At 46.2% G+C, this 25,088-nt stretch overlaps 1 protein-coding gene across 1 annotated transcript in view; it reads left to right on the forward strand.

The window, feature by feature from the left end:
- Nucleotides 1-25,088, forward strand: part of LOC111144138 (calcium voltage-gated channel auxiliary subunit alpha2delta 3) — an 868,443-nt gene that overhangs the window by 783,108 nt on the left and 60,247 nt on the right. Inside the window, exons 31-34 of the mRNA XM_022498297.1 lie at nucleotides 1,033-1,103; nucleotides 13,308-13,383; nucleotides 16,102-16,154; nucleotides 17,705-17,760. Of these exons, the coding sequence (XP_022354005.1) occupies nucleotides 1,033-1,103; nucleotides 13,308-13,383; nucleotides 16,102-16,154; nucleotides 17,705-17,760 (256 nt within the window). The remainder of the gene's footprint in view (nucleotides 1-1,032; nucleotides 1,104-13,307; nucleotides 13,384-16,101; nucleotides 16,155-17,704; nucleotides 17,761-25,088) is intronic.

Below are 25,088 nucleotides of genomic sequence, written 5' to 3' on the forward strand. Positions count from 1 at the left end.
AGCCTCTTAGAAGGATGTCCTCCACCCACCCACACGTGAGCTATAAATCCTTAGTGCACCCACAACAGTCATGGGGGCTTTCTCCTAGTCTACACTGGCTCAGTCCAGGGTGTTGGCTGCAAAAGACCGTTGCCCCAAGCTCCGTGCTGCTGCAGGGCTACACCCTCCCCCATGAGACCCGGATGCTAGCGGTTCCAAGAGACTGGAGCGATCGACCAGGATGTTAATCCTTCATCCCACCATTCAGAGTCTGCAAATCTCAGCCAGCACCAAGACCTAGTCTAAGGCCCAAACATCAGCCAGGTTGTGGGGAAGGGACTGCTTAGATCCAAATGCCCTGCAGGCGGCCTCACCATGAGGGTGAGCCATTAGAACTCTGCCTGGCCGTGCTGCCTCCTCCAGGGCCGGACTCTGGACTGCCTTGTTTGTCAACGTAGCAACTGCCCAGGGACAAAATCGCGAATGATCCTCAGAAAGTGATTGGGAGAAAGGACCTATATCCTCAACAGCGGGAAATTTATAGGGCTGATGAAGAGGACTGCTGTATTTCCCTAAACAGGTCACCCAGGAATTATAAACAATCCTCTTTATTACTGCTTAGGAAGCCCTTTCTCCGCCCGTTCCTGTCTATGAAGTAGTGTTTTCATCACAGGGGACTGAGTGCAGATTAATGCTTACTCCACGCAAGCGTGTGTGTGTGTGTGTGTGTGTGTGTGTGTGTGTACGTCTGTGCACACGCGTGCACGAGTGTCCAATTCCAGTGCTCGGCCTCTGTTACTCAATGCCACCCCCCCTCTGCCCATGCCATGTACTGTGGAACATTCCCATCTGCTTACTAGTCTGCTCTGTAATCCCATAACTTCTCTTGACTATCAAGACATTTTCCACTTTTTATGTGGCCTGAACACCGGCCCTTTGCTTCCATCAGCTCCGGAACACAGACGGCGGGGTGTCCGTTTCTGATTCTCCTCTGGTATTTGAGCACATTTTTGATCTCTGCTTCCTCCTGGGTTCTTCTTTTCTTCCCTGCAGACTGGAGACTTTTTTGGTGAGGTCGAGGGAGCGGTGATGAACAAACTGTTAACAATGGGCTCCTTTAAAAGGTAAGGATTTTATGGTCCCCCGCGCCCCCTGAAAACATTTGCCTAAATAAAATAAAACAAACCAAGGTCAAATAAAGCAAGCCCAGACTTGACCCTGTGACTGGTTTGTACTTGTGTCCCTGCTCCAGAAGATCTTGCTGAAATTCGATGCCTCTTGCATGAGTGTTAAGAGTCACAGAAACTCAGCTCACAATGAGTTTCCTGTTCACCCAGCTCAGGGTTTATTGGAGGCCAATATTGAAGTCAGAGCCTGCCCTGGGACACGATTATAACAGTCTTGAGCAAGTGATTGCAAAGAAGTAGGAAATGTTTTCCCCTGGCTAAAAACGAGGAGAGTATTTTGTCTCATATTGGCAAACTGGGGGAAGCTTGCTAGGAATCTGGAAATCGAGGGTGAAAAGTGACATTTAGAGACCTGGCGAAATAATTTTAGAAAATCAAGTGAAAGTTCCCCAAACCTGCTCCCAGATGGAGGGGAGTTTAAATTGCCACTAGGAGAAAACCCAGATGGTGCCAGATGCCACTGGAAGTAGGTACTACTCACCTGGGCCGGGAGAAGGAGGCTTACGTGTGATTGCTTCTGCGTAGCCCCACGTCTCTCCCGGGCAGGCCAGCCGTGCGCTTGGGGACACCAAAACCTATGGGAGAAGCCATCTCCCCATGAGATCAGGATGTCAGTTATGTCCCCCCAGGAGTCAACATGTCCCCCCTCCCCTGGCCTCCCAGGAAACAGCCGCCTTTGAGGTGCTGCTTCGGTGGACATATTTGATGCTGTTCCGTACAGAATAGCAGGGACTACTATGGACTGGGCTTGCCTGTGAGAACCGCTGCTGCTGGTGGGAACAGCAGGCCCCTCGCGGCTCAATGGCCGGGAAGTGTCAGCTCAGGAAATTGGACTTTTAAGCCAGTGAACAAGACCCACCGAGGGCTGTGCTGAAAGCAAGGAATTCAAAAATGATGACCCCTTTTTTGAGATTCCATAGCTTGTTTGTGCCCGAAGGAGGGGGAAAAAAAAAAAGAAATGATATAAAAAAACTTGGCCTCACTCCAGCCGTTCTGCAATCTCTGACACACTCGCCTACCCCCAGCCCGCCCTCAGCAGTGTGTTTAATTCCCTTTTTAAAATTCAAGTGCAGTTTTGTCCTTTTTTTTTTTTTTTTTTGCCCGGAGTCATTGGACACGTGCTTGAAAACTCAGCTCGGAGCTGGGATGGGGTTGCTATGGAGTTTTCCACGACCTCTCTAAGCTTCCCAGGGCAGCTTCTGGATTGTCTGCCCTCGGGGGCTCCCCTGGCCATTCCTATCTATACATGGTTGTGTGCCTTTGTACCTCATTCGCTTGTTTTCGACTCAGTGGTGGGGGGAGACAAAAGACGAGAAGAATCACACACGTGTTTCTCATTCGAAAGCATATTTTCCAACTTCTTTAACAAAATCAGGGGTTTTTTTTTCTTTTCTTTTCTCTTCTTTTCTTTTCCCTCTCGGTCAGTCCTTTCAAACAGCTTGGTAGGAGAAGGAGGAAGGTTGTAGTGGGATTTTAGATTGCCAGTCTTCTCCTTGATGTGAGCGAAGTGTGGCTGGCATGAATCTAGAACTTTCTAGAACTTTCTTTGACTCTGAGAGTAGCTAACATATTTGAGGAAAGGGAAGGACCGGGGACTTGACTCAAGTTGAAAAGCATCTGTTGTCGTTGTGGGAACTGGTTGACAACGCTCAAGGGCCTCTTCGAAGGGGGCCATCACTGGGGCCACGAGAGCAATGAGGGTTTACGTTTTGGAGTCAGATGGTTTGGATTCAAATTCAGACTCTGACATTTGCTAGCTTCGTGCCTGAGAATGAGTCAAGTGACCTCTCCGAGCTTCGGTTTCCTTACGTGGAAAATGAAGGTGATAATTACAGTTGCTTCCACAGGCTGCCGTCGGAGTTAATGAGATAATAATGAGCAGAAAGTTCGTACACAGTGCCTGGCATATATTAAGGGCTCAATGATTGCTAGCTGCTTGCTGTGATTCACATTGTTGGAGGTCTTCGCTCGGGCTTGGCTTTGCTGTCTGCCTGGCACCAGGTGGTGCTCCTTCTGCATTCCCACACCTCCTAGCAGGCTTCCCTCGAGGGACATCTGGCCAGGGGGCCTCCAGTGTTGGGGCCCTGTGGTGCAGCCTCAGAGCCCAAGGGTGACAGTCCTTTCATTCAGAGAAGACCTATATTTCAGAAGCACTGAAAGGATGTAGCCAAAAGTACCTGGCGGTGCACTGGGACGGAAGTCATCCCCAGAACACAGGATGCCTGGAGGCTGAATTGCTCTGGGGACATGGTTGAGCCCAGAGAAAGCTCAGGACTGGTTCCCTGCACTGCTCTCGAATCGTCTCTCCTCCCACTGTCTTGGACACTGCTGGAATGGCACCAGGTTTCTTAATTTGCTCTGCTTATATCCAGTCTTAAAGAATGAGTTTTTGGAGATAAGAACCCTCCAAACCATCTTCTCCACAAAGAGCTCACAGAGAACAGCATGTTTGTCCTTCTTCCTTTCTCCCTCTCCCGTGCTCCAGATTTGCTGCCTCTCTCTCTAAAGCAAGATGGTGCTTGTTTACATGGCAGTGGACCCTTTCCTAGATTGGCTGGTCACTTACCTAGTGACCTGATGGTCATTTTACTTAGCAAGGGAGGGAGGGAAAGAATATCCACTTCTAGGTCTATAGTGCCATGGGGAAGAGAGGGAAGCCATAGACTTGTGCCAATCACCAACTTGAGGGAGCTTTGAGAAAGTTCTGCTGCAGTGTGTGCAAACAATCTAAGAGACAAGATGGTCTCTCTTGGTGACTTTAGCTCAGTCTTCGACTTGACTCTGTTTACCCTGCTTACCTGTGACATTAGTATCCAGGGTCCAAATAACATACCAATAGCTTCAGCAGTGTGAAAGCAATGATCACAATGGCTCCTTCCCTGAGCACCTACCCCACACCAGGCCTGGGCTGCCCCGACACATCTTAACCTCTTGCCGTACTTTCCAGCAACTCCGTGGGACAGGTATAAACAGGACCTGCTGCATAACTTGCAGGGCCCAGTGCAAACTGAAAATCTGGTGTCCCTTGTTCAGAACGTTTTAAGAATTTCAAGGCAGTGACAGCAGAGCCTTCCACCAAGTATGAGGTTCTGTGAAATTACACAGGCTGCATGCCCGTGACCCTGGCCTTGGGTGTAAATATACCCATTTTATAGATGGTAGTGATGAGGCTTGGAAAGGTTAAGAACTTGCCCTAAGTCTCTGTGTAAGAGAGCTGTACTCTGAGCATGGAGAGAATGTCTAGCTCTGCCCTTCACCTGGTTCAGGGCACGATAGCATTGTGCTGTGCTTGGAGCTTCTGCCAGTTCTTTTTGAGAAGGGAAAGGTAGCTGAGGAAGATGTTGGCTCAGCAGTGTCTTATCTGGGTGAGCAGAACTTGCGGGAGGGGAGGCCAACCACGCGATAACATCACCCAGATTTCCTCCAGTTGAAGCTGATACCTCTTTGAACCAAGCCGCGTTCCCAGGCTCCCTGTGATTTCTCATGAGATTCCATCCGCCCGGTCAGCTTTCTGGGTTTCAAACCGAGAGCCCCAAGTGCTGCTTCATTCTTAAAATGAGAGTAAGTGGACTCCCTGGGTGGTGACTCATTTAGGGTTTTTCAGTTAGCTATTTTTCTTTTTCACTCGCATTCACATCCCGGAAGAGCCTTGTTTTCATATTTCTCAAAATCCACACTCCATGGGTTCTCTCTGCTGTCATTGGCGGTGACATCACCCTCTCATGATTACTAAGAGAACATCTAGTTTCAAAATATTTTTCTTAGAGTTCTTGTAAGAGCAATTTCTTAGAATTCATTTGTCCTCCCCGCCCCTTGCTTGTCCCCAGTGATTCAAATTCAATGTCAAATATCCAGGAAAAGTGAAAATCTATGTATGTATGTTTTAATATATATAAAGTGAAAAACGTGTGTGTGTGTGTGTGTGTGTGTGTGTGTGTGTGTGTGTGTGTGTAGCCAGTCACAGGAGAGTATCCACAGTTCCTGAGAGGGTCTCCTTGATACACTGGGCTTAAGCTATGGGCACTCCGGTTGGGCACCAGAATCGTACTGTGTGGCTTTGCCCAGACTTCCCGTCTCTCCCAGCCTCCTTTTCTTCCTCACCCAAATATGGACCTCGGGATTTTGCAAGAATTAGCTAAAACAGAGTATATGGAATTGCTCAGCAAATGGCAAAGTTAGTGCAGATAGAAGGTGAGATTAGCTCTTGGATAAGAGCTCCAAATGTCTGAGATCTTTTTTTTTTTTTCTTTTCATTTTCTTCTTCTCTTTATTTTAATCCCTAAGGTCCCCCCAAAGTGGTTCCTTAGCAACAGTTACCTCCACGGCACAGCCTTGGGGGTGGGCCCGGGGGCCTGGACTCAACCAGCATCCCTGGAGAGCTTTTAAAACATGCCTGTGCTCAGGCGGCAACCCCAGGAGCTTCATGGGAAGTCTGGCTGGGGTTTTTATGCTTTGTTGAGAGCATCCACATGCTTCTTGTGCACAGTCAGGGTCAAGGAACATTAAGTCAAGAGCACCAGGGTACCGGTCTAGATGCGGTCCACTTTAGAGCTGTCTGACGTTGGGCCACGTTAACTCACTAAATTGCAGTTTTCTCAGCAGCAAAACAGACCTGAAAGAATTATTCACATACCTGCTGGTGGGGGTTAAATGGAATAACGAACGCATGCTTATACCAAAGATCCTGGTGCGTTCTGCCAAAAGGTCTTTCCTTGTTCTTTGTGGATCTGATTAAGCTTGAGGAAGCAAAGACCAATTGGGCACACCTGGCCTTTGGCTTGCGGAGAAACAGTCTGCCTGCTAATAATCTGTTCTTGCTTTGGGGGCTACTGATAGTTCCTCTCTGTTTGGACTATGTGTTTTTTGCTTTTTTCGGTTTTGTTTATTTTATGCGCTTGGTGCCACATGCCTGAGCTCTCACCCCTTCACGACCGTGTTTTCCCCATGGGGCCTGGTGAATGTCTTCCGCACCTCGCCCCACACATTCATTAACATATCTGACTTGTGTACAATTCCCCGCAGTGGCTCCTTCTGCCCTTGAAATTGCCTTTCTAGAAAGGTGACACATCAGGCAGAATTCGGGGCTTGGACCATTTTTTCTCCCATCTCTGCGGGATGGAACTATACAAGGCTCTATTTAGGTTCCATGGCCGGTGAGGGGAGCTCTCCCTGTCCTTGGTCATCACATCACATTTCAGCCAATGCCCTGGCCTTGGAGTCTCGAGAGTGTCAAAGGAGACGTCGGTCACCTTTGAAGGCTGCTCTCTCCTGCCGACTGCTCCCCCAGTGCCTAATACTCAACACTCATGTCATGAGCGTAATGGCTTCTCGGCTTCCTGTTGACCTGACTGTTTCCACAGAAGTATGCTTTGTCAGAGGTGGCACTGAAAGGAACAAGAAGACAGATCGGCTTGAACAAATGTGTTTCTGAGCCAAACTTTCTGGAATGTGGAGACATGAAGATTCCAGGGCACTGCACTTTAAAATCCTAAAGCTGCTGCTTGAGCATCCCCCATGACAACACTAAGAATCGCGGCCCTCCTCTTCATCATAATAGCAGCACACCTCATTTATTAAATACCAGGTACCGAGGCCTGACATCATTCCAGGTAGTTTACGTGTATAACCTTCACGCATCCCCATAACAATTCCGAGACATAACTACCACCATTATTTCCATTTGACAAAGGAGGACCTGGATATGGAGACTCTGAGCATCTGAGGGCCTTGTCTGAGTTCACCCACAGTAGCGAGTGGGGGAGATGGAATTTGCACTGTTGTCTCTCAGATTCTGGATTGCAGACCATATTGATCCAATCCTCCCTCATCTTCTCCCCTAGTCGGAGTAGATTGAAGTATTTCTTTTAGAGATATTTGTTGACATTTATGCTCATTTGGCTTTAGGAGATATAGAGAAAGAAAGTTTCTCAATCAAACGTTGAGTCCAGTATACCAGTTAGTTTTTCTAAAAATAATAGGAAATTCCAGAATAACAAGGGGCTAAAGAACATAGCAGTTTTTTTCTCTTTTGTATGAAGGAAGTCTAAAAATACCAATTTGTTGTCATCATGGACTCACAACCACATCTTTTTTTTCCTCTACCTTCTTCTGTTGGCATTTAAACTCAAGGTTACTTCATGGTCCAAGATAGCTGCTTAGTTCCAGCCATCACATCTGCTGTCTAGGCTGGCAGAAGGAGGAGGATCCAGGAGGTCCAAAAAAGTCCAATTAAAATTTCTTGATTGAAATTTATTTTAATAAGTAATTTTATTGATTTATTAAAGTAAATTAAGGCTTATTTATTCAAGTGTTGAGTCCCATACAATATTTCTGCTTCATCACACAGCCTCTCCTAGCTACAAAGGAACCTGGGAAATGTGCATACCAAAAAGTCAGGGTTCTGCTTGGCAGAAGAGGAAAATGGACTTTGGGAGACTATAATAATCTCTGCCACATCCATCATGCCTGCTGGCTTCGGAACACACATGTCCTCTAAATATTGAATCTGATTTCCTGTGATATCCACTTGGAAAAACTTCTAGAGATGGGGCTGTGTTCACAACACCCAGTTCCCCCCACACCCCACCTACCCATTGCAGTCCTGAACACAAATGGTCATAGGCACCGACTAACTCATCTGTCCACAATGCTGGACCCCAAGCAGCAACACTCAATAACACCTGTGGGGGTGACCAGTAGCAATAATGGCGCCAGCAACACCAGCGTCCCTAGGTACTGACACGCTGAGCCTCAGTTACACGCCTTGCACCATGTTGAGCCCTGCACAGGCATCGCGTGGTGGTGCGGTGCTGTGAAATGTAGACATGAACTTGGCAGAGCCCAAAGAAGCTCTCCCAGCATCCAGGTTTCTTGCCTTAAGTGGGTTTTATGTGAACTCATTCCCCAAGCAGAATTCCAGTGTTTCCTTCTATTTCTTACTCAAACAAAGAGGCAAAAGAAATTTAATCTTTTCTACGTGGCATTAATCAAGATTCCATTTTCCCCTTCAGTTAAGCTCATTTTTGTGGAAGGGGCAGGTGAATGGACAAACAGACTGCCAGCTAGGTGCTCTTACCCCCATGCATGCATAGTATCCTTAGCCTTGGGATCCAAGCAGCCGGTCCACTCAGGGCTGTAATAACCTTGGAGCAGTGATTTCACCTTCTGAGCCTGTTTCTTTTCCTATAACATGTCACCGTTGCCCCGGACACAAGAGCTAATGCCTGCATGCTGGCAGAAAGTAACTGGTTATTATTGCTACTGCTTTTATTACCAGGGTGAGATGCTGACATGACCACTCTCTGAAACTTTGCTTTGTTTTATATTATCAGCACCTGCTGATGAAAAGCATTTGGTGCTTCAGGTATACAGTGAGGGAGGCGTTTTCCCATGGCTCGCTCCTCAGGGGTCTGCACTAGACCCGCGGTAGCCCCAGGACCTTGTGTGTGGCCACATGGCGCTTCTTTGCTGCTAAGGAAGGATGCTCATTCACTAGATTTTGTGCCAGGGATTCCCAGGCAGGGCCTCAAAGACAGCAGGGCCAGGATCATGTAAATTCAGCATCTCTGCTGTATTCCTTGTGCTGGGCTGACCCTGAAAAGCGGTACCGTCTCTGTGAGAAGTTGCTCTGGGATGACATGGCCACCAGTGTGAAAAGGAGAAAAGGGATAGCACCTATTGGATTTCCTGTTAACACTCAGATCAACAGACTGAGCTTCTCCCCTCTCTTGGTTTTCTGAGATGTAAGAACGAGTAAGGCTTCCCATCGTGATAGTGGCTTTGTTAAGAATTTTCAGTGTTCCCGGGCCCTGTCCTATCACTTGCAAGTTGAAAGCTGCCCCAGAGAGTACATTTTATAGCTCGACAAAAGAAGACGTATTTTTACATGCTACCCTAGGGAGTCACTTTACTTCTCGTACTTGCAGATTCAGAAACGCTTAAATATGTCCCATGGTGAGTTTCTGCGTCAGATGCCTCCCTGTCCCGTTTTTAAGACTGTATTTACAAACATTAAGCGGTTTCAAGATTGGTTTTTGGGCAAATTGCTTAAGCAGCCCTCATCCAGTGAGTCATTGTAGGGAAAGGACCTGGCCTCGTGGGCACACAGTAGGTGTCTAATAAATGCTGGTCCCCGCCGTTACTCACAAGTCGAAACAAGCTGAGCTCATGCCTTTGAAATTGAACCTTCTAATTCTTAGCAGAAATATCTTTCTTGGTCATGATTTTTGTCCCCTTTGGAAAAGTGCAGTAAAATCGCTTTCCGCAAGTCCCAGTGTCCTGGGCCTGTCGTCCACGGGGCACACAGGGCTGTCTAGGTTGTCTTTTCAGCACTTTGAGTTTCTCCTCACTGTATCTGCCTTCCGTCAGTTTCAAAGAGACCCGTCTGGGGAGCGCGGAGATGTTAATGATAAGGTCTCAGCGACAGCCTGCGGCTGGAGTGGCCTGGTGGGGATGTCATGGGGATTAAGCCATGTTATCTGTAATAAGGATAAACTCCCACTGCTGAGGGCAGCCGTGCTGCACCAGTCTTGGGCCGGGCATGTGGCTCAGGGCTTATTTTAGAGCCGAATCAAAGCAGGCAATTATCATGTTCTTTAACTATAATCAGCCAAACAGGATACAGGTAGCCACAAAATGGAGTTATTTAAAACAGTAACAAAATCACTTCAAAAAGGGTAATAATCTGGAAGTCTCTCTTTCTGCAACATCTAGTTAAAGCTGTCTAAGCGTGGAGAAGACAGGGAAGGCTTGTTCTCTAACCTCCTCGATGGCAACGGGATCAGGAAAGCTTCCTTGGGAAACGAAAGGCAGGATCCCTGGCCCGGAGGCTGCCCCACAGCCGTTGAGTTTGGCCTCACTGTGTAAACTCCAGCCTTTGAAGATGGTCCCAGGAGAATCCTGAGCTTTCCTGGGAGGGTGGCTGTTGAGGGGCTCTCGCTGGCCCAGCCAGCTGGTCCCTCCTGGCCCACTGACCACAGACTTGAAAGCTGATTCAGGACTTGGGCTATGAGACCTTATCTTAGGCAGCATTTTCTGTGACATTCCAGTGAGACTGGGATGGGGCACGGGGCGGGATTCTAAGCATTTCCCAGAATCTGTCAGAGCTGGCTCGTGAGCAGAAGGCAGAGTGAGGGGGATTCCTGGAATTCTGGCTCTGCTGTTTGTTAGGAGTGTGAACTCGGATGCACTGCTGCAGCTGGCTAAGACTCAGTTTGGCCCTCTGTGAAATGGGGATGATTAGAATCTATCTTGTAGGGATTTGCTTCCTGGAGTCCCTTGCTCATGGTTGCTAAAGAGCTCAGAAGACATGAGCTCTTATTATCACGGTCCTCAGCTCTGAAACCCACGGATAGAAGTTCCCATGTCACGTCTCCGTAACCCCAGTGCGACTCCTGAAGGTGTTTTATACCGCAGTAACAGACATGAATTTTACGCTGCATCCTTTGTGCCAATGAGCTAAGAAAATCAGGAGGCCTGTCCATCCTCCAGCCAGCTGAGTAAAGCTGAGTCAGTTCCCATTGCATTAAGCATGACCCCCATTAATTAATGATGACAATGAAAACCAGACTAATAAATTCTAACAGCCACGCAGCCCTGCCTTCTGTTGAAAGCTTCCTCTGGACCAGATCCTGTGCTAAATGCGATACGTATGTAACCTCCGGTAATCCCACAACCGACCCATAACATAGCCATTTTTCTCACCATATGACAGAGGAAATTGGGGTGCCCAAAGAGTAAAACAAAACAAACAAAACGACTGTAATACGTGGACGAGTTAAGATGGAGCTTCCAACTGGCTCCTAACCGGCCTCGAAGCTGCTGCTGTTGAGGCCACAGGACCAGTCACTTGAGGCCTTGGGAATGGGGTAGCTTGGAGATTCCAAACTCCAACAAAGAACAAAATGAGGCTTTCTGTTACAAGAATCATAACAAAGCCAGCATGCCACATAGTGTATTTCAGTGTATTTCCACATCTGATTATTTAAATCTTAGGACATCTTTGTGAGTCATTTTACAAGGGAGAAAATGAAATTTCAGAAGAGGGTTAGCATCTTGCTCAAGATTATACCCTGGAGGGACGCCTGGGTGGCTCAGTCGGTTAAGTGTCCTATTTCAGCTCAGGTCACGATCTCAGGGACCTGGGATCGACCCCGTGTCGGGCACCGGACTCCTTCATCCTCTGCCTCTGCCCTCCCCCTGCTTGTGCGTGTTCTCTCTCTCAAATAAATAAAAAAATAAATAAAATCTTAAAAAAAAAAAAAAAAAAGAATGCACCCTAGATAATGGCACCTGGATAATAACCATCCAAACCAAGGCCATATCCACGTCTGCACGACTCTAAGCACAGGCTTGTTCCACTCAACCCATGCCGCCTCTCACCACACTCTGGTGCACGTTCCCGCTGTGGAGACAGAGTTGAGCAGTATGAAAAGGACGGAGCCAATCACAATTCTTGCCAAGTCCTAGAAAGCCCTTCCAGGGGCACAAACAGAAATCCCCTGGATGAGGTGGAGACTGGTGTGGTGGGGCAGTCCAGGACCGAATAGAGTTGTCCCTCCAGGTCTGCAGTAGGTTCCATGGCTGGGGTAGCAGCAGGGCTATGCCAATGATGAACATTTCAGTGGAAATTTGTTTGGGGACTTCCCTGAGCCAGATGCTTGGCTGGTTTATGGGCTACGTTTCTGTCTCAATAAACTCAGATTCTCCTGGCATCTGCCAGGAAGGAAAAAGCTAGAGGACAGTGAATGAGACCAGAATAAATGTTCTGATGAGGGAGAGGCTTTGAGGATTTGCTGGGAGATCATGTGACCATTGGAGCCCTCCTGGGTTCTGCTGCCAAAGTCACCTATATGGTTCTGGTTAGGAGCTGGTTTCCATCTTGACCTGGTCAAGCATGGTTAGTTCTTTACTTGGTGCCCATAGATGGTTCTTTGTTCAATCCGTTTGTGTGATGCCTCTAGCTTATTGTCTAGAGGAGGAGGTCTTCACCCCTTATTTGAATTTGACCTCTTCTGTCTAGTTGTGACATCTTCCTGTCAAGACTCAGGCAATCAGGCAATTATCATGCTTTCAACTTTTGGCAGCCGAATGCTTTCTTCATGCTGGGTGTTGGGCTAATGCTCAGGGTCCACACCAGTCCTGCTGCATTGAACTTTGCTAAGCACTGTATTAGGCTAGAAAGGAACTCCTTCAGAGAGAATTCCTTGCAATCATTTAGGAGTTCATGTATCTCAGTATTAACACGTCATCTGGTAGTTACGTAATTCAGACCAGACTTCAAGTGCCTCTTCTTTGGGGTGCCAGAGTAATGGGAAGGGGAGCTGGTGGGAGGATGGAAGGCATGCTGCCTCTGGGATAAGGTGCTTGCTCCTTCTAGAACCTTTAACTGGCTACCATTCTCCATTCTCTGTAAAATTGTTGATGAGTATTAAAATATCTGCAACAATTATAAAGTGAAATGCCTTGGCCATTGAGTAAAGGTTGTAATTGGAAATGAGAGCTCTACTTTCATCCCCAGTGGAGAAAAAAGAAATATAAATTTTCTTGTTTCATAAGTGGCACTGTTTTTAAAAGCAAAAATATAGTTACTGTGATGGTGGTGGTAGCTGGGAGTGGGGATTACAACCGATAAGCCAACTGATTTCCAAAAAATTGTCAATGTGCCGGGCTGATCTTGGTGTAGGATTGTTTCCTAGTGCTTGAGAGAGAGTGGATCCTGCCAATTCTGAACTCAAAATGGCCCTTCCCAGCTCTCCTCCATCCTGGAGACATGGCCCAAGCAAACTCTCCCCAGGGCCCAGAATCCAGTTCAGAACAGCAACATCCCTCTGGAGTATCCTCATCAAGGCACATCAACCTTGTTTAAACCAAAATGATTGTTTCATCAAGCTGGTGGGCTTCCATCCCTCTCTCCTTACCTAATCCCAATACCTTTACTCCCTTGGCTCTGCAGGTTCCAAGTGTGACGTGGCTGTGTCTCCGGTCCTAGACTTTGCATGTTCCTCATTTGTCATCTTTGTTAGACCTGCGTTTTTTTGGGCTTGTCACTGTTGTACTTGGTGGTGGTGTGGTGACCATTCACCATGCTGGTTTGCCTGTAGCTTCCCATTTAGTGATCCTCCTTTCTATTCTTTCCTATAGAATTACCCTTTATGACTATCAAGCCATGTGCAGGGCCAACAAGGACAGCAGTGATGGCGCCAGCAGGCTACTGGATGTAAGTATGGTGCAATCACCCAAAAAGACAGGGACACGTTTCTATCTGCCTCTGAGTGTGAGCATGTTTTTACCTTTGGAGTAATCAAGTGTATCTTTTTCAAAACCATGAATGTTTTAACCAATGTTTAACCAATGTTTAACCCAATGTTTAAACCATTAATGTTTTAAAGTGTCTCCCGATTTTACAGGTTAAGAAAAACCACTTCCATTCAAACCCAAAGCCACTGATTATATGAATGATAAGTGGGTCTTACTTATATCTTTGATGGACAGATGTGCCCCCTTCTGATGGACAGAAAAGGGGACATGTTTTGGCGATTCTTTGATTCTCATATAAAAGAGAATTTGGGTTGGCTCATCAGAAGTCTTCCCTTTGGTTTGGAAGAAACTGATTAGTCTGAGAACAAATTCACATGTGGATACTAGACTCTCTTCCCTAATCAGGGCTCTGCTAAGCTTCGGTGGGTCATTTTCGCTGGAGCTGGTTCCATCGGTGATGTCACAATGATGTCATATCAACATAGATATCGTATCATTAGAAACAGGCTTTCAGACTGCCGGAAATTAACTGTTATAATTTACTGCCAGTTAAAAAAATATAATTTACAATGTATAAGCAATGTAAGTGTGGCCATCCATCACCTGAAAACCCAGGAAAAACAGTTACAGTATACTTCGACGTAACCCTGCATGTGTGTGTAATAAATATAATCTTTGCGTGTTATCGCTTTGGAAATTCCAAAAATTAACCTGAAATCTGGTTTGAAACACAAAATTTATGAGCTATTTTGGCTTTTAAAATATAAACACACACCTTCTCATTTGCAGATGTAAGATCTTTAGAGGAGATTATTTAAAATCCCAATATTTAACGTGGTTCTCCTCCACTGAGGGGGCAAGAAATGATTTGGAGCTGGAAAATCTCTGAAAGGCAGCTAGGAAGTGAAAGTTGAATGTTTTTGAAAAATACCGCTTTTTAGTGAGAATCAACATGCCTTCCCAAATCCAACTTCCCTAGACTTAGCGTGAATATTTCTAGACTTAAAATGTTCCCAAGATATGTTTTCATCATCAGGCTTAAGAGCTCAATGGCTTTACCCTTCTGAATGATAATGTGCATTTAAATTTTTAATCCTGTATTTACATAATCCCTTTGTGTACCCATACATTGAGTCAGTGTCTGGCACAGAATGCTTGAGTGCCCTTCCCTCCCACCCCCACCTACCCCCTTGGCCCCAAGGGAGCTGCCTGGTTACCTGCCCCTCCCCACCTCCAGAGCTGCCCTAATCTCTCTATTCATTCCCTCCTCCCAGGGACCCACACTACCCAGGACTCCCGAAATGTCACTACCCATCCCGGCAGGTACAAAGGCACAGAACAGTCCCAGGGTCTGATCACCAGGGTCTTTTTGAAAGAAAGATGGTTCTTTTCCAAGCAGTAAGAAATAGAATGGCAGAACCACAGGACGGCGGGTCGCGTTGGGTTTTAGGAAATAGTTAATAATTCACATCCTTATCTGAATCTAATCCTGAGGGCCCTGTGATTCAAGCAATGATGTTGACACACTCAATTAAATCAGAGCCAGAGAACCCGTCTGAAATCTGTGTGGGCGGAGAATAACCCCAGTAGACTGTTATTACTGTTGTTTTGTTCATTGAGTTACTGACTTGAAAAGGGAAATGTCGAGAATGATTAGAGGTATATAAATTAGTTTTTGTTTTATTTAAAACGGGATCATGCCCCTATTCCTGGTTCTCATCTTTATCATCAAAATGCTCAGAATGTAGGATTAAATACCCATAACTTTGGAGACCAGGATTTGGCATTTCAGTTCTCGGATAACCTAAAGGCAACCACAAGAGGTTCTGAGATTTTTCTGGACCTGCCATCTGGAGGAGGGCTTTGCCAAAGTCAGCGCCTCTCTCAAGTGCACCTTCTACTAGAATATCTGGCATATGTAGATTCAAAGAACCAACGGAGGGGGAAACCTGCTATTTTCCCAGAATTCAGGAAATTGAATTATCCACATAGAAAATATCATAGAATAAACAATCCAGCTGCTTTTTTAAATTAAAATATTCTAAAATAAAGATTAGGCTGTCAGTGCCTTCTTTTATAGAGTTGAAGGGGATTTTCTGCAAGGATAAAATCACATGTTTTTCTGGTTGTCTTTCTTTCCCCCCCCCCCCCCCCCAATCCAAATATGTCTGCAGGAGAAAAGGCAGCTTAAATCCTGCATAACTCATGGGCAACATTAAAATCAAGTATATGCAACTTGTGCTTATTTCAGTGAATGACATGCAGTGATGGAGAACAGGGAATCACCTTTCTGAGAGGCAGATCTGTGAATTACCATTTGAAATTAGTTATATGATTTTAGCCCCTCAGCATTAGGCTGCAAAATATTAGCCCCTGGAGGGTAAAGGTTTAAACATCGTTTGCTGAACTTCCTTTTTCCTCCCAGAGATAACCCCTGTATTAGATCATGTTTATTTTACTTGTAAATCACCTCTCACTACAGGAGAGTTCAAAGTTTTAAAGTGTTAGTTTTAGGATACAGTATCCAACCATGTCTTCTTTTAGCTAGACCTTCAATGTTTTTTAACATGATATCAATCTCTCTTGAAGAATAACATTGTCTTTATGTAAAGCCTTAAGTTAAACTACAAATTTCATGTGATGCATTGTTTTCAATGAACTGAATTCTTCTCTTCAGCCTTATAATGCCTTCCTCGCTGCAGTAAAATGGATAATGACAGAACTTGTCTTGTAAGTACAATTTGCCACATTTTAAAATAGTGTTGCTTTTCTTTTGTATTATACAGTGAAGAGGAAGACTGTGTTTCATGTTTTGAACAACCATTAGATTCGGACTGCTCTGAGATAACCTCACTGAATATCTCGAAATACTGAAAGCTGAGACCAGAAAATTATCTTTCAGTTACTCATGGTCACTGCTTATGCCCTTATGTCATTGCTTAGCAGACTAACAGCATGCAATATACAAACCAAATTTATTTATTGTGGTTAGTGTTAAATTTAACATAGATGTCTGGCTGTTTTTAATGCAGCCTGGGTGGGCTGTGGTCAGAAGAACAAATTGCCAGTGCTGCCCAGTGTGTTCCTTCGGATGTGTTGGCATGTGCAAGGGGTGGGGGAAGGGGAGAGAGGCCTTATGCAGGAGATGAGGGCTTGTGTATTTCGTGGGTCAGGGGCTGGGGGCTTTTCTCAGGTGTGAATTAACTGTTTACCCTGTCAAACTATGGTCCTATTTGAAGGGTGCTGGATGCATGTGTGTGACTTAGGTCAGATTGAAATGGGACAAAGATGAAAGGCTTGACTCCCAGAAAAGATACTGGACACATGACAGAAACACTGTATTCCGCGAAAGGGAGGAATTCCGTAGATGAGCAGGAAAACCAAATTGTTTAACCTGCGCCAAATTCTCAGGTTCTGATTTTGCCCTCTGCGGCTCCAATTCTGAGGGCTGGAGGCAGATTTCTTCCCATTTGACGAAGAGCCATTGTCTTCTTTATTGCTTTCATGTAACCTGTATTAATTTCACAATGTTATAAATTGAAATTCATTTCTCTTATATACATAAGAGGCAGAAAATACAGTAACAGACAATGGTGAGATTTTGATTGACAGTGAGCTGCTTGAGGTAGTAGCCTAAAAGAGAAATGATGGGATTTTGATTTATCACTATTCATTTGGAGGATGATTTATATTACTTTTGCATTTTTTACCAGCAATGGAGAAATCCTGATTTTTTTTTTTTTGAAATTGCATTGTGGCATAAGTTCATCAAGAGAAATTTGTTCCATCTGTGCCTACACACACACACACACACACACACACAGACACACACACAGGGCTAAACAAGTTTGCATTGCAGTATAAATCTGGGAAGCATCCTTTATTACTGCAGATCATAGTCCAGGTAAAGAATATGCTATTTGTATCTCAGCATCAAGGCAGAAGAAACACTTTGGAAACTGACTTTTTACTATAGACTCAGACTATAGCTGGAAAACCATTTCTGCTGACAAACAGGGTATTTCTCAACAGAGTCCTTGAGTCTAGAAGAAACCCAGTTTCAGGGTTTGGCTGGCATTGATGATCAAATAACCTTTCACAAGTAAGATAAAGCCCAGCAAAAATTCAGTGGTCCCAGAACCAACCATACTGGGTACCTTCTGATCATGGTGTTATTGTTTCAAAAGCAGTGAGCAATGCTGAAAAGAACAGAATGTCGCTGTTCTGTCCAGGGGGGGCAGATGACCAAATAACCCTGGGCTTTTGCATCCCCTGTTCAGGTTCCTGGTGGAATTTAACCTCTGCAGTTGGTGGCACTCAGATATGACAGCCAAAGGTAAGCAGCCACCAATTCCTCTTTCTCAGCTCAGAGTGATAAAGCTAGAGTTCCCCGGCTCCTTTTCATCCAGGATGAGCTCACATACAATTACGCAGGACAAAGTGATTATTTTTCTGCTCTGTCAGTGAAAGGCATCCTCTGTGCTGATTCGGCAGCACCGTCCAGTCTCACAAAAATTCCAACTTTCGGGGTGCCTGGGTGGCTCAATGGGTTAAGCCTCTGCCTTCGGCTCAGGTCATGATCTCAGGGTCCTGGGATCGAGCCCTGCATCGGGCTCTCCGCTTAGCAGGGAGCCTGCTTCCTCCTCTCTCTCCATCTGCCTGCCTCTCTGCCTACTTGTGATCTCTGTCAAATAAATAAATAAAATCTTTAAAAAAAAAAAATTCCAACTTTGATTCTGCCCACGTGGAACATACACTTTGACCTGTTTCCTTAACTAAGACTTTGAGGTTATAACATTGCACAGATGAATTCTCCAAAAAGCTCGTGGGCAGTGTTTAAAATAGGAGGGAGACACATCGCCTCTTTCAGGCTGAGTGAATGGATAACCACTCTGGTTTTTTGTTTGTTTGATCATTTTGCATGATTATCCTCGTAATATATAAATCTAATCCTATTACTCTCCCTGCTCAAAGCCTTCAGTGATTTGAGCAGTAATTAGTAGGAACTCTTAGAGGTATGAGTTGCAGAGGTGGATCAGTAGGGATTTCACTGCTGGTTTCCTGGTTTGCCTTTGGCAAGTTAGCTTATCTCTTCAAGACTCAGTTTCCCCATAGTAAGCAAAATGGGAGACACAGCACATATTTACCTCCTATCATGTGTGTGTTTAACGATAAATCATACTCTGTGCTGAGCATGGTGACTGGAACATAATTAGCCCTAAAAAAATGACAGCTGTAATTAACTTAGGATACCAGCACTGACAGCATTGACTGACGACTCAAGTCCCCATGCCCTACAAAGCCAGGGCTCTTTAATGAGGGCCGTCTCATAGCCGTCTGCCCCACCTGCTCCGTCCCACGCTGTTTCTCAGATAACGCTCTGCTCTTTCTTTCCTGCGTGTGTTCATGCATGTTCATTTGCTTACCTGGGATGACGGGAACCGGCAGTAGACCAGATGGCTACCATTTTTATTATGATTATTTTTAAATTATCTTTTTCAAAGAGGTAGATGAAAATTGTCTCAGCCTTCCCCAGATGCTGGATATATTTCAATCTGACATTTCCTCTCCCATCCCTTAAGATCCCGGTCGGGGAGGATTCCCACGATTCTCCCAGGAAGAGTTAGCAGCATGTCCTCCTTGCTCCCATCCCAGTCAGCTCACCTATTTATGTCTCCAGCTCTTCTGCACCACTATTGTCTCGCTTTGTTGGCTTCACACGAGAGTTTCTTGATGGTCGGAGCTATGCCTGACAGCCACTGTTATCCCTTAGCACCTAATGTTGCTCAGCACATAGCAGGTGCACAGTGTTTGCTTACTGAATACCCTAACTGTCCTTAACGTCGGGTGTGACCACTATTGCCACTGTCATCAAGGCTTTATAATTTACAAATAGGCCTCTGTTGCCTAAATTCAGGAACTCCCTCATTTCTTGTTAGAAGATGACATGGAGGGACATCTACAGAGAGGTGGTCCCAGGCACACAGCTGCACCGGATGGACTCTGATTACAGTGAACCGAATCCAAGTGTGTTTGGGGTTGGCCCCATCCCGAAAAGCTGAGAACACAGCGGAACAGCATCTCTGTGACCTGCTCTCTCTCATTCACACACACACACACACACACACACACACACACACACACACACAGTCCTGGTGACCCTCAGTGTGTGAGCTCCATACTTTCCCCTTCCTGTTGGGTTAGGACCTGCTTTGAAGGTCCACAACCCCACTTTGAGAAAATCTAGCCTAGGAAAATAAACTGGGGTCAGAGCCAAGGGTTCTAGGACAGGATGATTGTCACTAAGGAACCGAGGACTGCAAATACTGGTAACTCTTTAAATGCTGAATAATAGAAACAATTCAAAATAAATAACAGCCAATCCACAGAGAGGCAGAGAAAACCTTTTAACAAGATTCTGTTTCTGAAAACAGATCTTTTCAATGGGATCAAAAATGTTCATGAAATTAAGTAATATAGTAAGATAAACAATATACAGAACTGTATATACCCCCAGAAAAGCATCCAGTGATGGGGGAGAAGGGGTTATGGATTTAATTAGGGTCAGCAATCAGTATAGCCAGCAGGGAGTCAATAAGCAGAGAACAAACTATGAATTAGGAAGGGAAGACTATTATGTCCCCCAAGAAAATTCTACCTATAACACAAACCTACTTTGTTTGAAAACTGCACGTGATTTGAAAGTGAGAGCTGAGAAGGGTTCTACCAAATGAGTGCTTGCTTCCTTCTTCTGTTTGCTTTTCTTATTCCATAGGCTTCTCCACAATTTTACTGTTAGGGATGAAAATGTTTAGATGAGATGAAAAGGGAGGGACAGAAGAAGGAAGATCAATAGAGGACAAGAGAATGAACTACAAGCTGGTCATAGGGCCGCTCTCACCGCAGCCCGAAGTGTCTGGGGACAAGTCCCCTGGACTTCCAAACTGGCTTTGCGCTCTCCAGGCAGCCTTCCTCTGCTGCTTGCTAGCTGCTCCCTCCTGGGCAAGTCTCTTGATCTCTCTGGGCTCTGGTTTCCCAATTGGTCCACAGAAGTTACCGAGAACCCAACCTGTGTGAGAGATGGGTTAGGCGGTGCACACAGCGCATGCGCAGACGAGGCCCCGAGGCAGCGCACCCCACGCGGTGGGCGGTGCATACCTTTGGGCCTCAGTGGCTTTTGTGGCTGAGAACCTGGCTCTGTGGAAGGAGTGTATTCAGTGCGGAGGGCAGCAGGCTGATCCTTTTGGCATTCCTCTTCCTAACCGTATGCCTGCCCACCTTTGGCTGTGGAGCTTCCGTGGTAAGCGTGAGGATGGCCCATCTTCTCATGCCAGCCGGCATCCCCATTCCCCCCATTCTCCCCCTGGCCTGCTTCCCTTCCCCATAACCTGTTGCCGCAGGCATCTGCCCACGCTCCTGTTTGGGTCCTTCAGATTTGACAATCAGTTTAAAAGTCTTTGTTGATGTGACTGTGCAGTCACTGTGATCTTTGCTCAGACCAGTGGTTTCAACCAGGGGGACTGGAGGAGGCGGGGCGGATTTTTTTCTCCCAGGAGTCATTGCCATGTTTGGAGACATTTTTGATCGTCACAACTGGGGGTGATGAGGGGGCGGGGGGGGTGGAGGGGCGCTACTGACAGCCAGTGGGTAGAAGCTGGGGAAGCAGCTAAACATCCTAGGACACAGCCCCACACCACAAAGAATGATCCTACTCAAAATCAGTAGTGCCACTGTTGGGAAACCCTGGTGTAAGACCAAAGAGGATGGGGTAGGGGAGGCAGAATAAAGAAGAAGGATATGGGGCACCTGGGTGGCTCAGTCTGTTAAGCCTGTGCTTTCAGCTCAGGTCATGACCCCGGGGTCCCAGGATTGAGTCCCACAATGGGCTACCTGCTCTGTGGGGAGTCTGCTTCTCCCTCTGACCTACCCCCTTCTTGTGCTTTTCCTTCACTCTCAAATAAATAAATAACCTTAAAAAAGGAAGAAGAAGAAGAAGGATATGGTCTTTGCACTCATGATGCTTACAGAAATGTACGAAGGTCCGCATTCTGAAGTTTCACATCCCCTCCCCCTAATCCCCCTGTACCAGGACCAACAGCAGGCAGAATTTCAGCTAAGAGCAATTATGTGATCCTTAAGCTCTCTGTGTTATGTTTTAGAAGCATTTTAAAAAGTTCCTTAATAGATAATTCCAAGTCATGTTGCCCTTTTGCCACAATGTGAGACCTGCCCCCAGACTGGAGATAGACCTTGTCAAACGATTGTGTCGTCACCACACCATGTGCTAACATACAGTGAGTGCTTTCCCATTTCCGGAGTGCGGGCACTTGACCGTCTTCAGATCCCTTCATCATCCCTGAGAGGTAGGAACTGCTGGAATTTGTCACTAACCCTTTCTGAGCTGCATGAGTCAGACAGCTACTAGATGATGGGCTCAGATGTGAACCAAGAGCTCAGCTAGATGGCAGTGAGCAAGACAGCCCGCCTTCTTGGACCCTGTGTGATTCTGGCTGCTGTATGCGGATCGTCTCATTCAGGCCTGTAGGCCTCTGCTAGGCAGAGCTGCCTTTTTCCATTTCACAGATGGAGAAAAGAATCGAACAGGGGAGCATGTCCTCGGGCTGGGGCTGCTATCAGCTGGGTATCTTTGTTAAAGGAAAATGGAAATTCTCAGACCCAGAGCATAAGGAGCGAAAAGTTTCACAGCACTATTGACTTGCAAGGTTTCTTCATTCTAATTTTACCATTCCCTCGCTAGATAAAGACCCTGGGCTGAGACATACATCTTTGTTTAGCTAAAAATGGAATCCATAATTACACTGTTTATCTGCTTCATTTCCTTAATGAAGGGGACTGTGGAAGCCCATTTCTGCTTGATTATCACAAAGGTATCATTTTGGCGAAGTTGCACAAAGAACGGAGCTTGCTGGCACTGAGTATGAATGGGGGTGCATTCACAGAGACAAAAGAAGAGGAAAGCTTTTCAAATGGCAACTCTATTCATTCCCAGTTGTCTGCCCATAATTACTGTGAACCTCAGTCAGTTATTCTCATCAGGGACATTTGTTGCTAAGGGAAAATTAAAGAAATTCAATTGTGTGGCTGCTCCATTGGGTGCTTCATTGTGAGTGAGTGGTAGGTCACGGCTTTGGCCTGGGGCCGCCGGCCTCATGGGGACGGGAGGTAGAGCGGTGTAACGGTGCAGAATGGCGGCCCCACAACGTGACCGCGCACAAGCAGGTCTGGGCTCCCGAGCTTACGGCAACGTGACTTGGGGCAGGCAGTGTCACTTAATTTCTCTGGGCTGTAGTTTGTCCATCTGTGAAGACAGGAGAGCGGCAGGCCTTCCTCACTGCATGACGGTGAGGACTCCATCCAGGCAAAGGGCTTAGCGGTGTGTTTGGCATGGGGTGAGTGCTTCGTGGGTATGGGCTATGAAGGTGGTGATGGTAGTTTTGGTGTTTAAGTAGATGATGGTCATGGTGAGCCTCTCTCCGGGGGACTCCAGGCAGGCCATGTCTGCTTTCTGAACCCTAGTTTTCCCTACAACAAGGAATCAGCCCAGCTGAACTTCATGACCTCTAGTACCTCCACCTTTGTAAGATAATGTGATGTAAATGCCCAGTGGCTAAAACAGCACTCAGGAGATCCCTGGCAGCCAGATCGGTTCAGAATGGCATAGATGAGCAGTAACGACCGGCAAATATATGCGGTGTCCATAGCGCTCCAGACAAAGGAAGGTCTTCATCGTAAACCATGTTATTTAGATTAAATGTGGCCATGGTTTTATACGATAATTCGCATGTGGCCCAGAAGCCCAGCAGACGACTTGCAGCCAGTCTATAGTCGTATTGCAAACAGAGTTGACGAGGGTTTATCGCCACATCAGTATGGGTGCCTTGCGAAAGGAACACAATTTCATCTCCAGGAAGGATCTGAGCCAAATGAGCCTCACCATTGAGAGCGCTGGACTCGTTCCATAGTAACTGGGCCCAGACAATTACAATTAGAGATGGTGCAATTATCGGGCCCATTTAAATCATGTGTGCTGCCTATCTCAGCCCGCCCCAAAGACCTTCCTTCCTTCCTTTCATTGGCCGAACTTCACAGAGCAGTTAAATATATGTGTGCTGGAGCCAGAAGGCCCAAGTTCAAATTTTGGCTCTGTCACATACTCACTGGATGAATTTGGGCAATTCATTCAGTTGTCTTCCATTCACTAACCTGCAAAAAAAAAAAAAAAAAAAAAGATTCCCACCTTATAGTTTATTCTTCTTTTTCATTTTGGCATGTTTTACTGTTAAATAAATTAATACATGTAAAGCAGAACAGCATCTGGCATGTAGCAATTTCTTAATAAGCGTAGCCGTTACCAACATGAGCTTATTATGTGCCATCTGCATACGTGAACCGTATCCACTTATAATCCGCGTTGTTTGGGTTTTGTTTTGTTTTTTTACTTGATCTTTATTTCATTTTAAGGGACTCACTCTTTTTGAAATTCGAATAATTTAAATATTAAAAGGAAGTTTCCCCAATGGAAAGTCGCTCTCACTTGCTACTCAAAGGAGTCAATTGCGAACACAAGAACCATGAAAATAAAAAGTGTGACCAAATTGTAGCCAGATGCTCTGAGCTTTATGGGTGGCCTCCCCAAATTAAAAAAAAAAAAAAAAAAAAAAAGGCGGGGGTGGGGTGGGGGAGAGCAAATGAAAGGATAATGAAAAAGAAAGAAAGGTGGGAAAAACTCCCTAGCATCCGACAAAGCTGTCCTCCTGACAAAATCAGAGGCAGTGGAGAAGAAAGTGGAAGGGAACGATGTTTCCACCAGGTGCCCCTGCTCTGTGCTGGGGCTGTTTAACCCTGGGCTTCCTAAAACTGACCTTACCTTCCCCTTGAAGGCAGGTGATTTGTCATGAGGGCCTGAGATGCTTACATTCCCTTTGTCTGTTTGCCTGAAAAACGCCTTTCAGGGGAATTATTCATATATTCAGCAAGCTTGTGTTGACACTTGCATGAGCCAGCACCTCAGGGCACGGGGGAGGGGAGGGGAGACAGGCAGGGTCAGGGACCCAGGCTGTTGGGAGCATGACACTCGCCCATGCTGTCCCTGCAGTGAAGCCAGGACTCTGGGAGGTAGTCATTGGCCTTTTCTAACCAAAAAGTGGTGCTTCAGAAAGGCCCACCGTTTCTGACGATTCGGCGTAATAACACGCAGTCACGTGGCAGGAAGCGTGTTGGGTTAGAGAGACCCTCACAGTGCACCCGCCGCTGGCCAGGCATGAATGTGTCTGACTCTCACACAACCATGTGAGGTTATTCTGTCTTATTCCCATTTTACAGAGGAGAACACGGAGGCATCAAGAGATTGAACTCACCTGCTGTCCCACAGCGGTGCCAAGATTCGTGCCCCTTAGTTAGTGCCCTTCGCTGCTATGTGATTAGTCCAGCTCCTGGCATGTGGGTGGTGACACGCTCCAGAGCTAGCGACTCGTGAAGGCTGTTTGCATGTCTGCACCTGCATGTATGTGGAAGTGAGCACACGCGGCCCTTGGTGAAGAGCCGTGCCTGCCTTGGTCGGTTCATTACTCAGAACAACTCCGTGCCTTGGCGTGGGCATCGTGCCTTTCATGTCAGTGACCAGTTTCTGAAAAATCACAGGTC

The sequence above is a fragment of the Enhydra lutris genome, unplaced genomic scaffold (assembly GCF_002288905.1).
Source record: "Enhydra lutris kenyoni isolate GAN:26980312 unplaced genomic scaffold, ASM228890v2 scaffoldscaffold10, whole genome shotgun sequence".
In the NCBI taxonomy this organism is placed as follows: domain Eukaryota; kingdom Metazoa; phylum Chordata; class Mammalia; order Carnivora; family Mustelidae; genus Enhydra; species Enhydra lutris.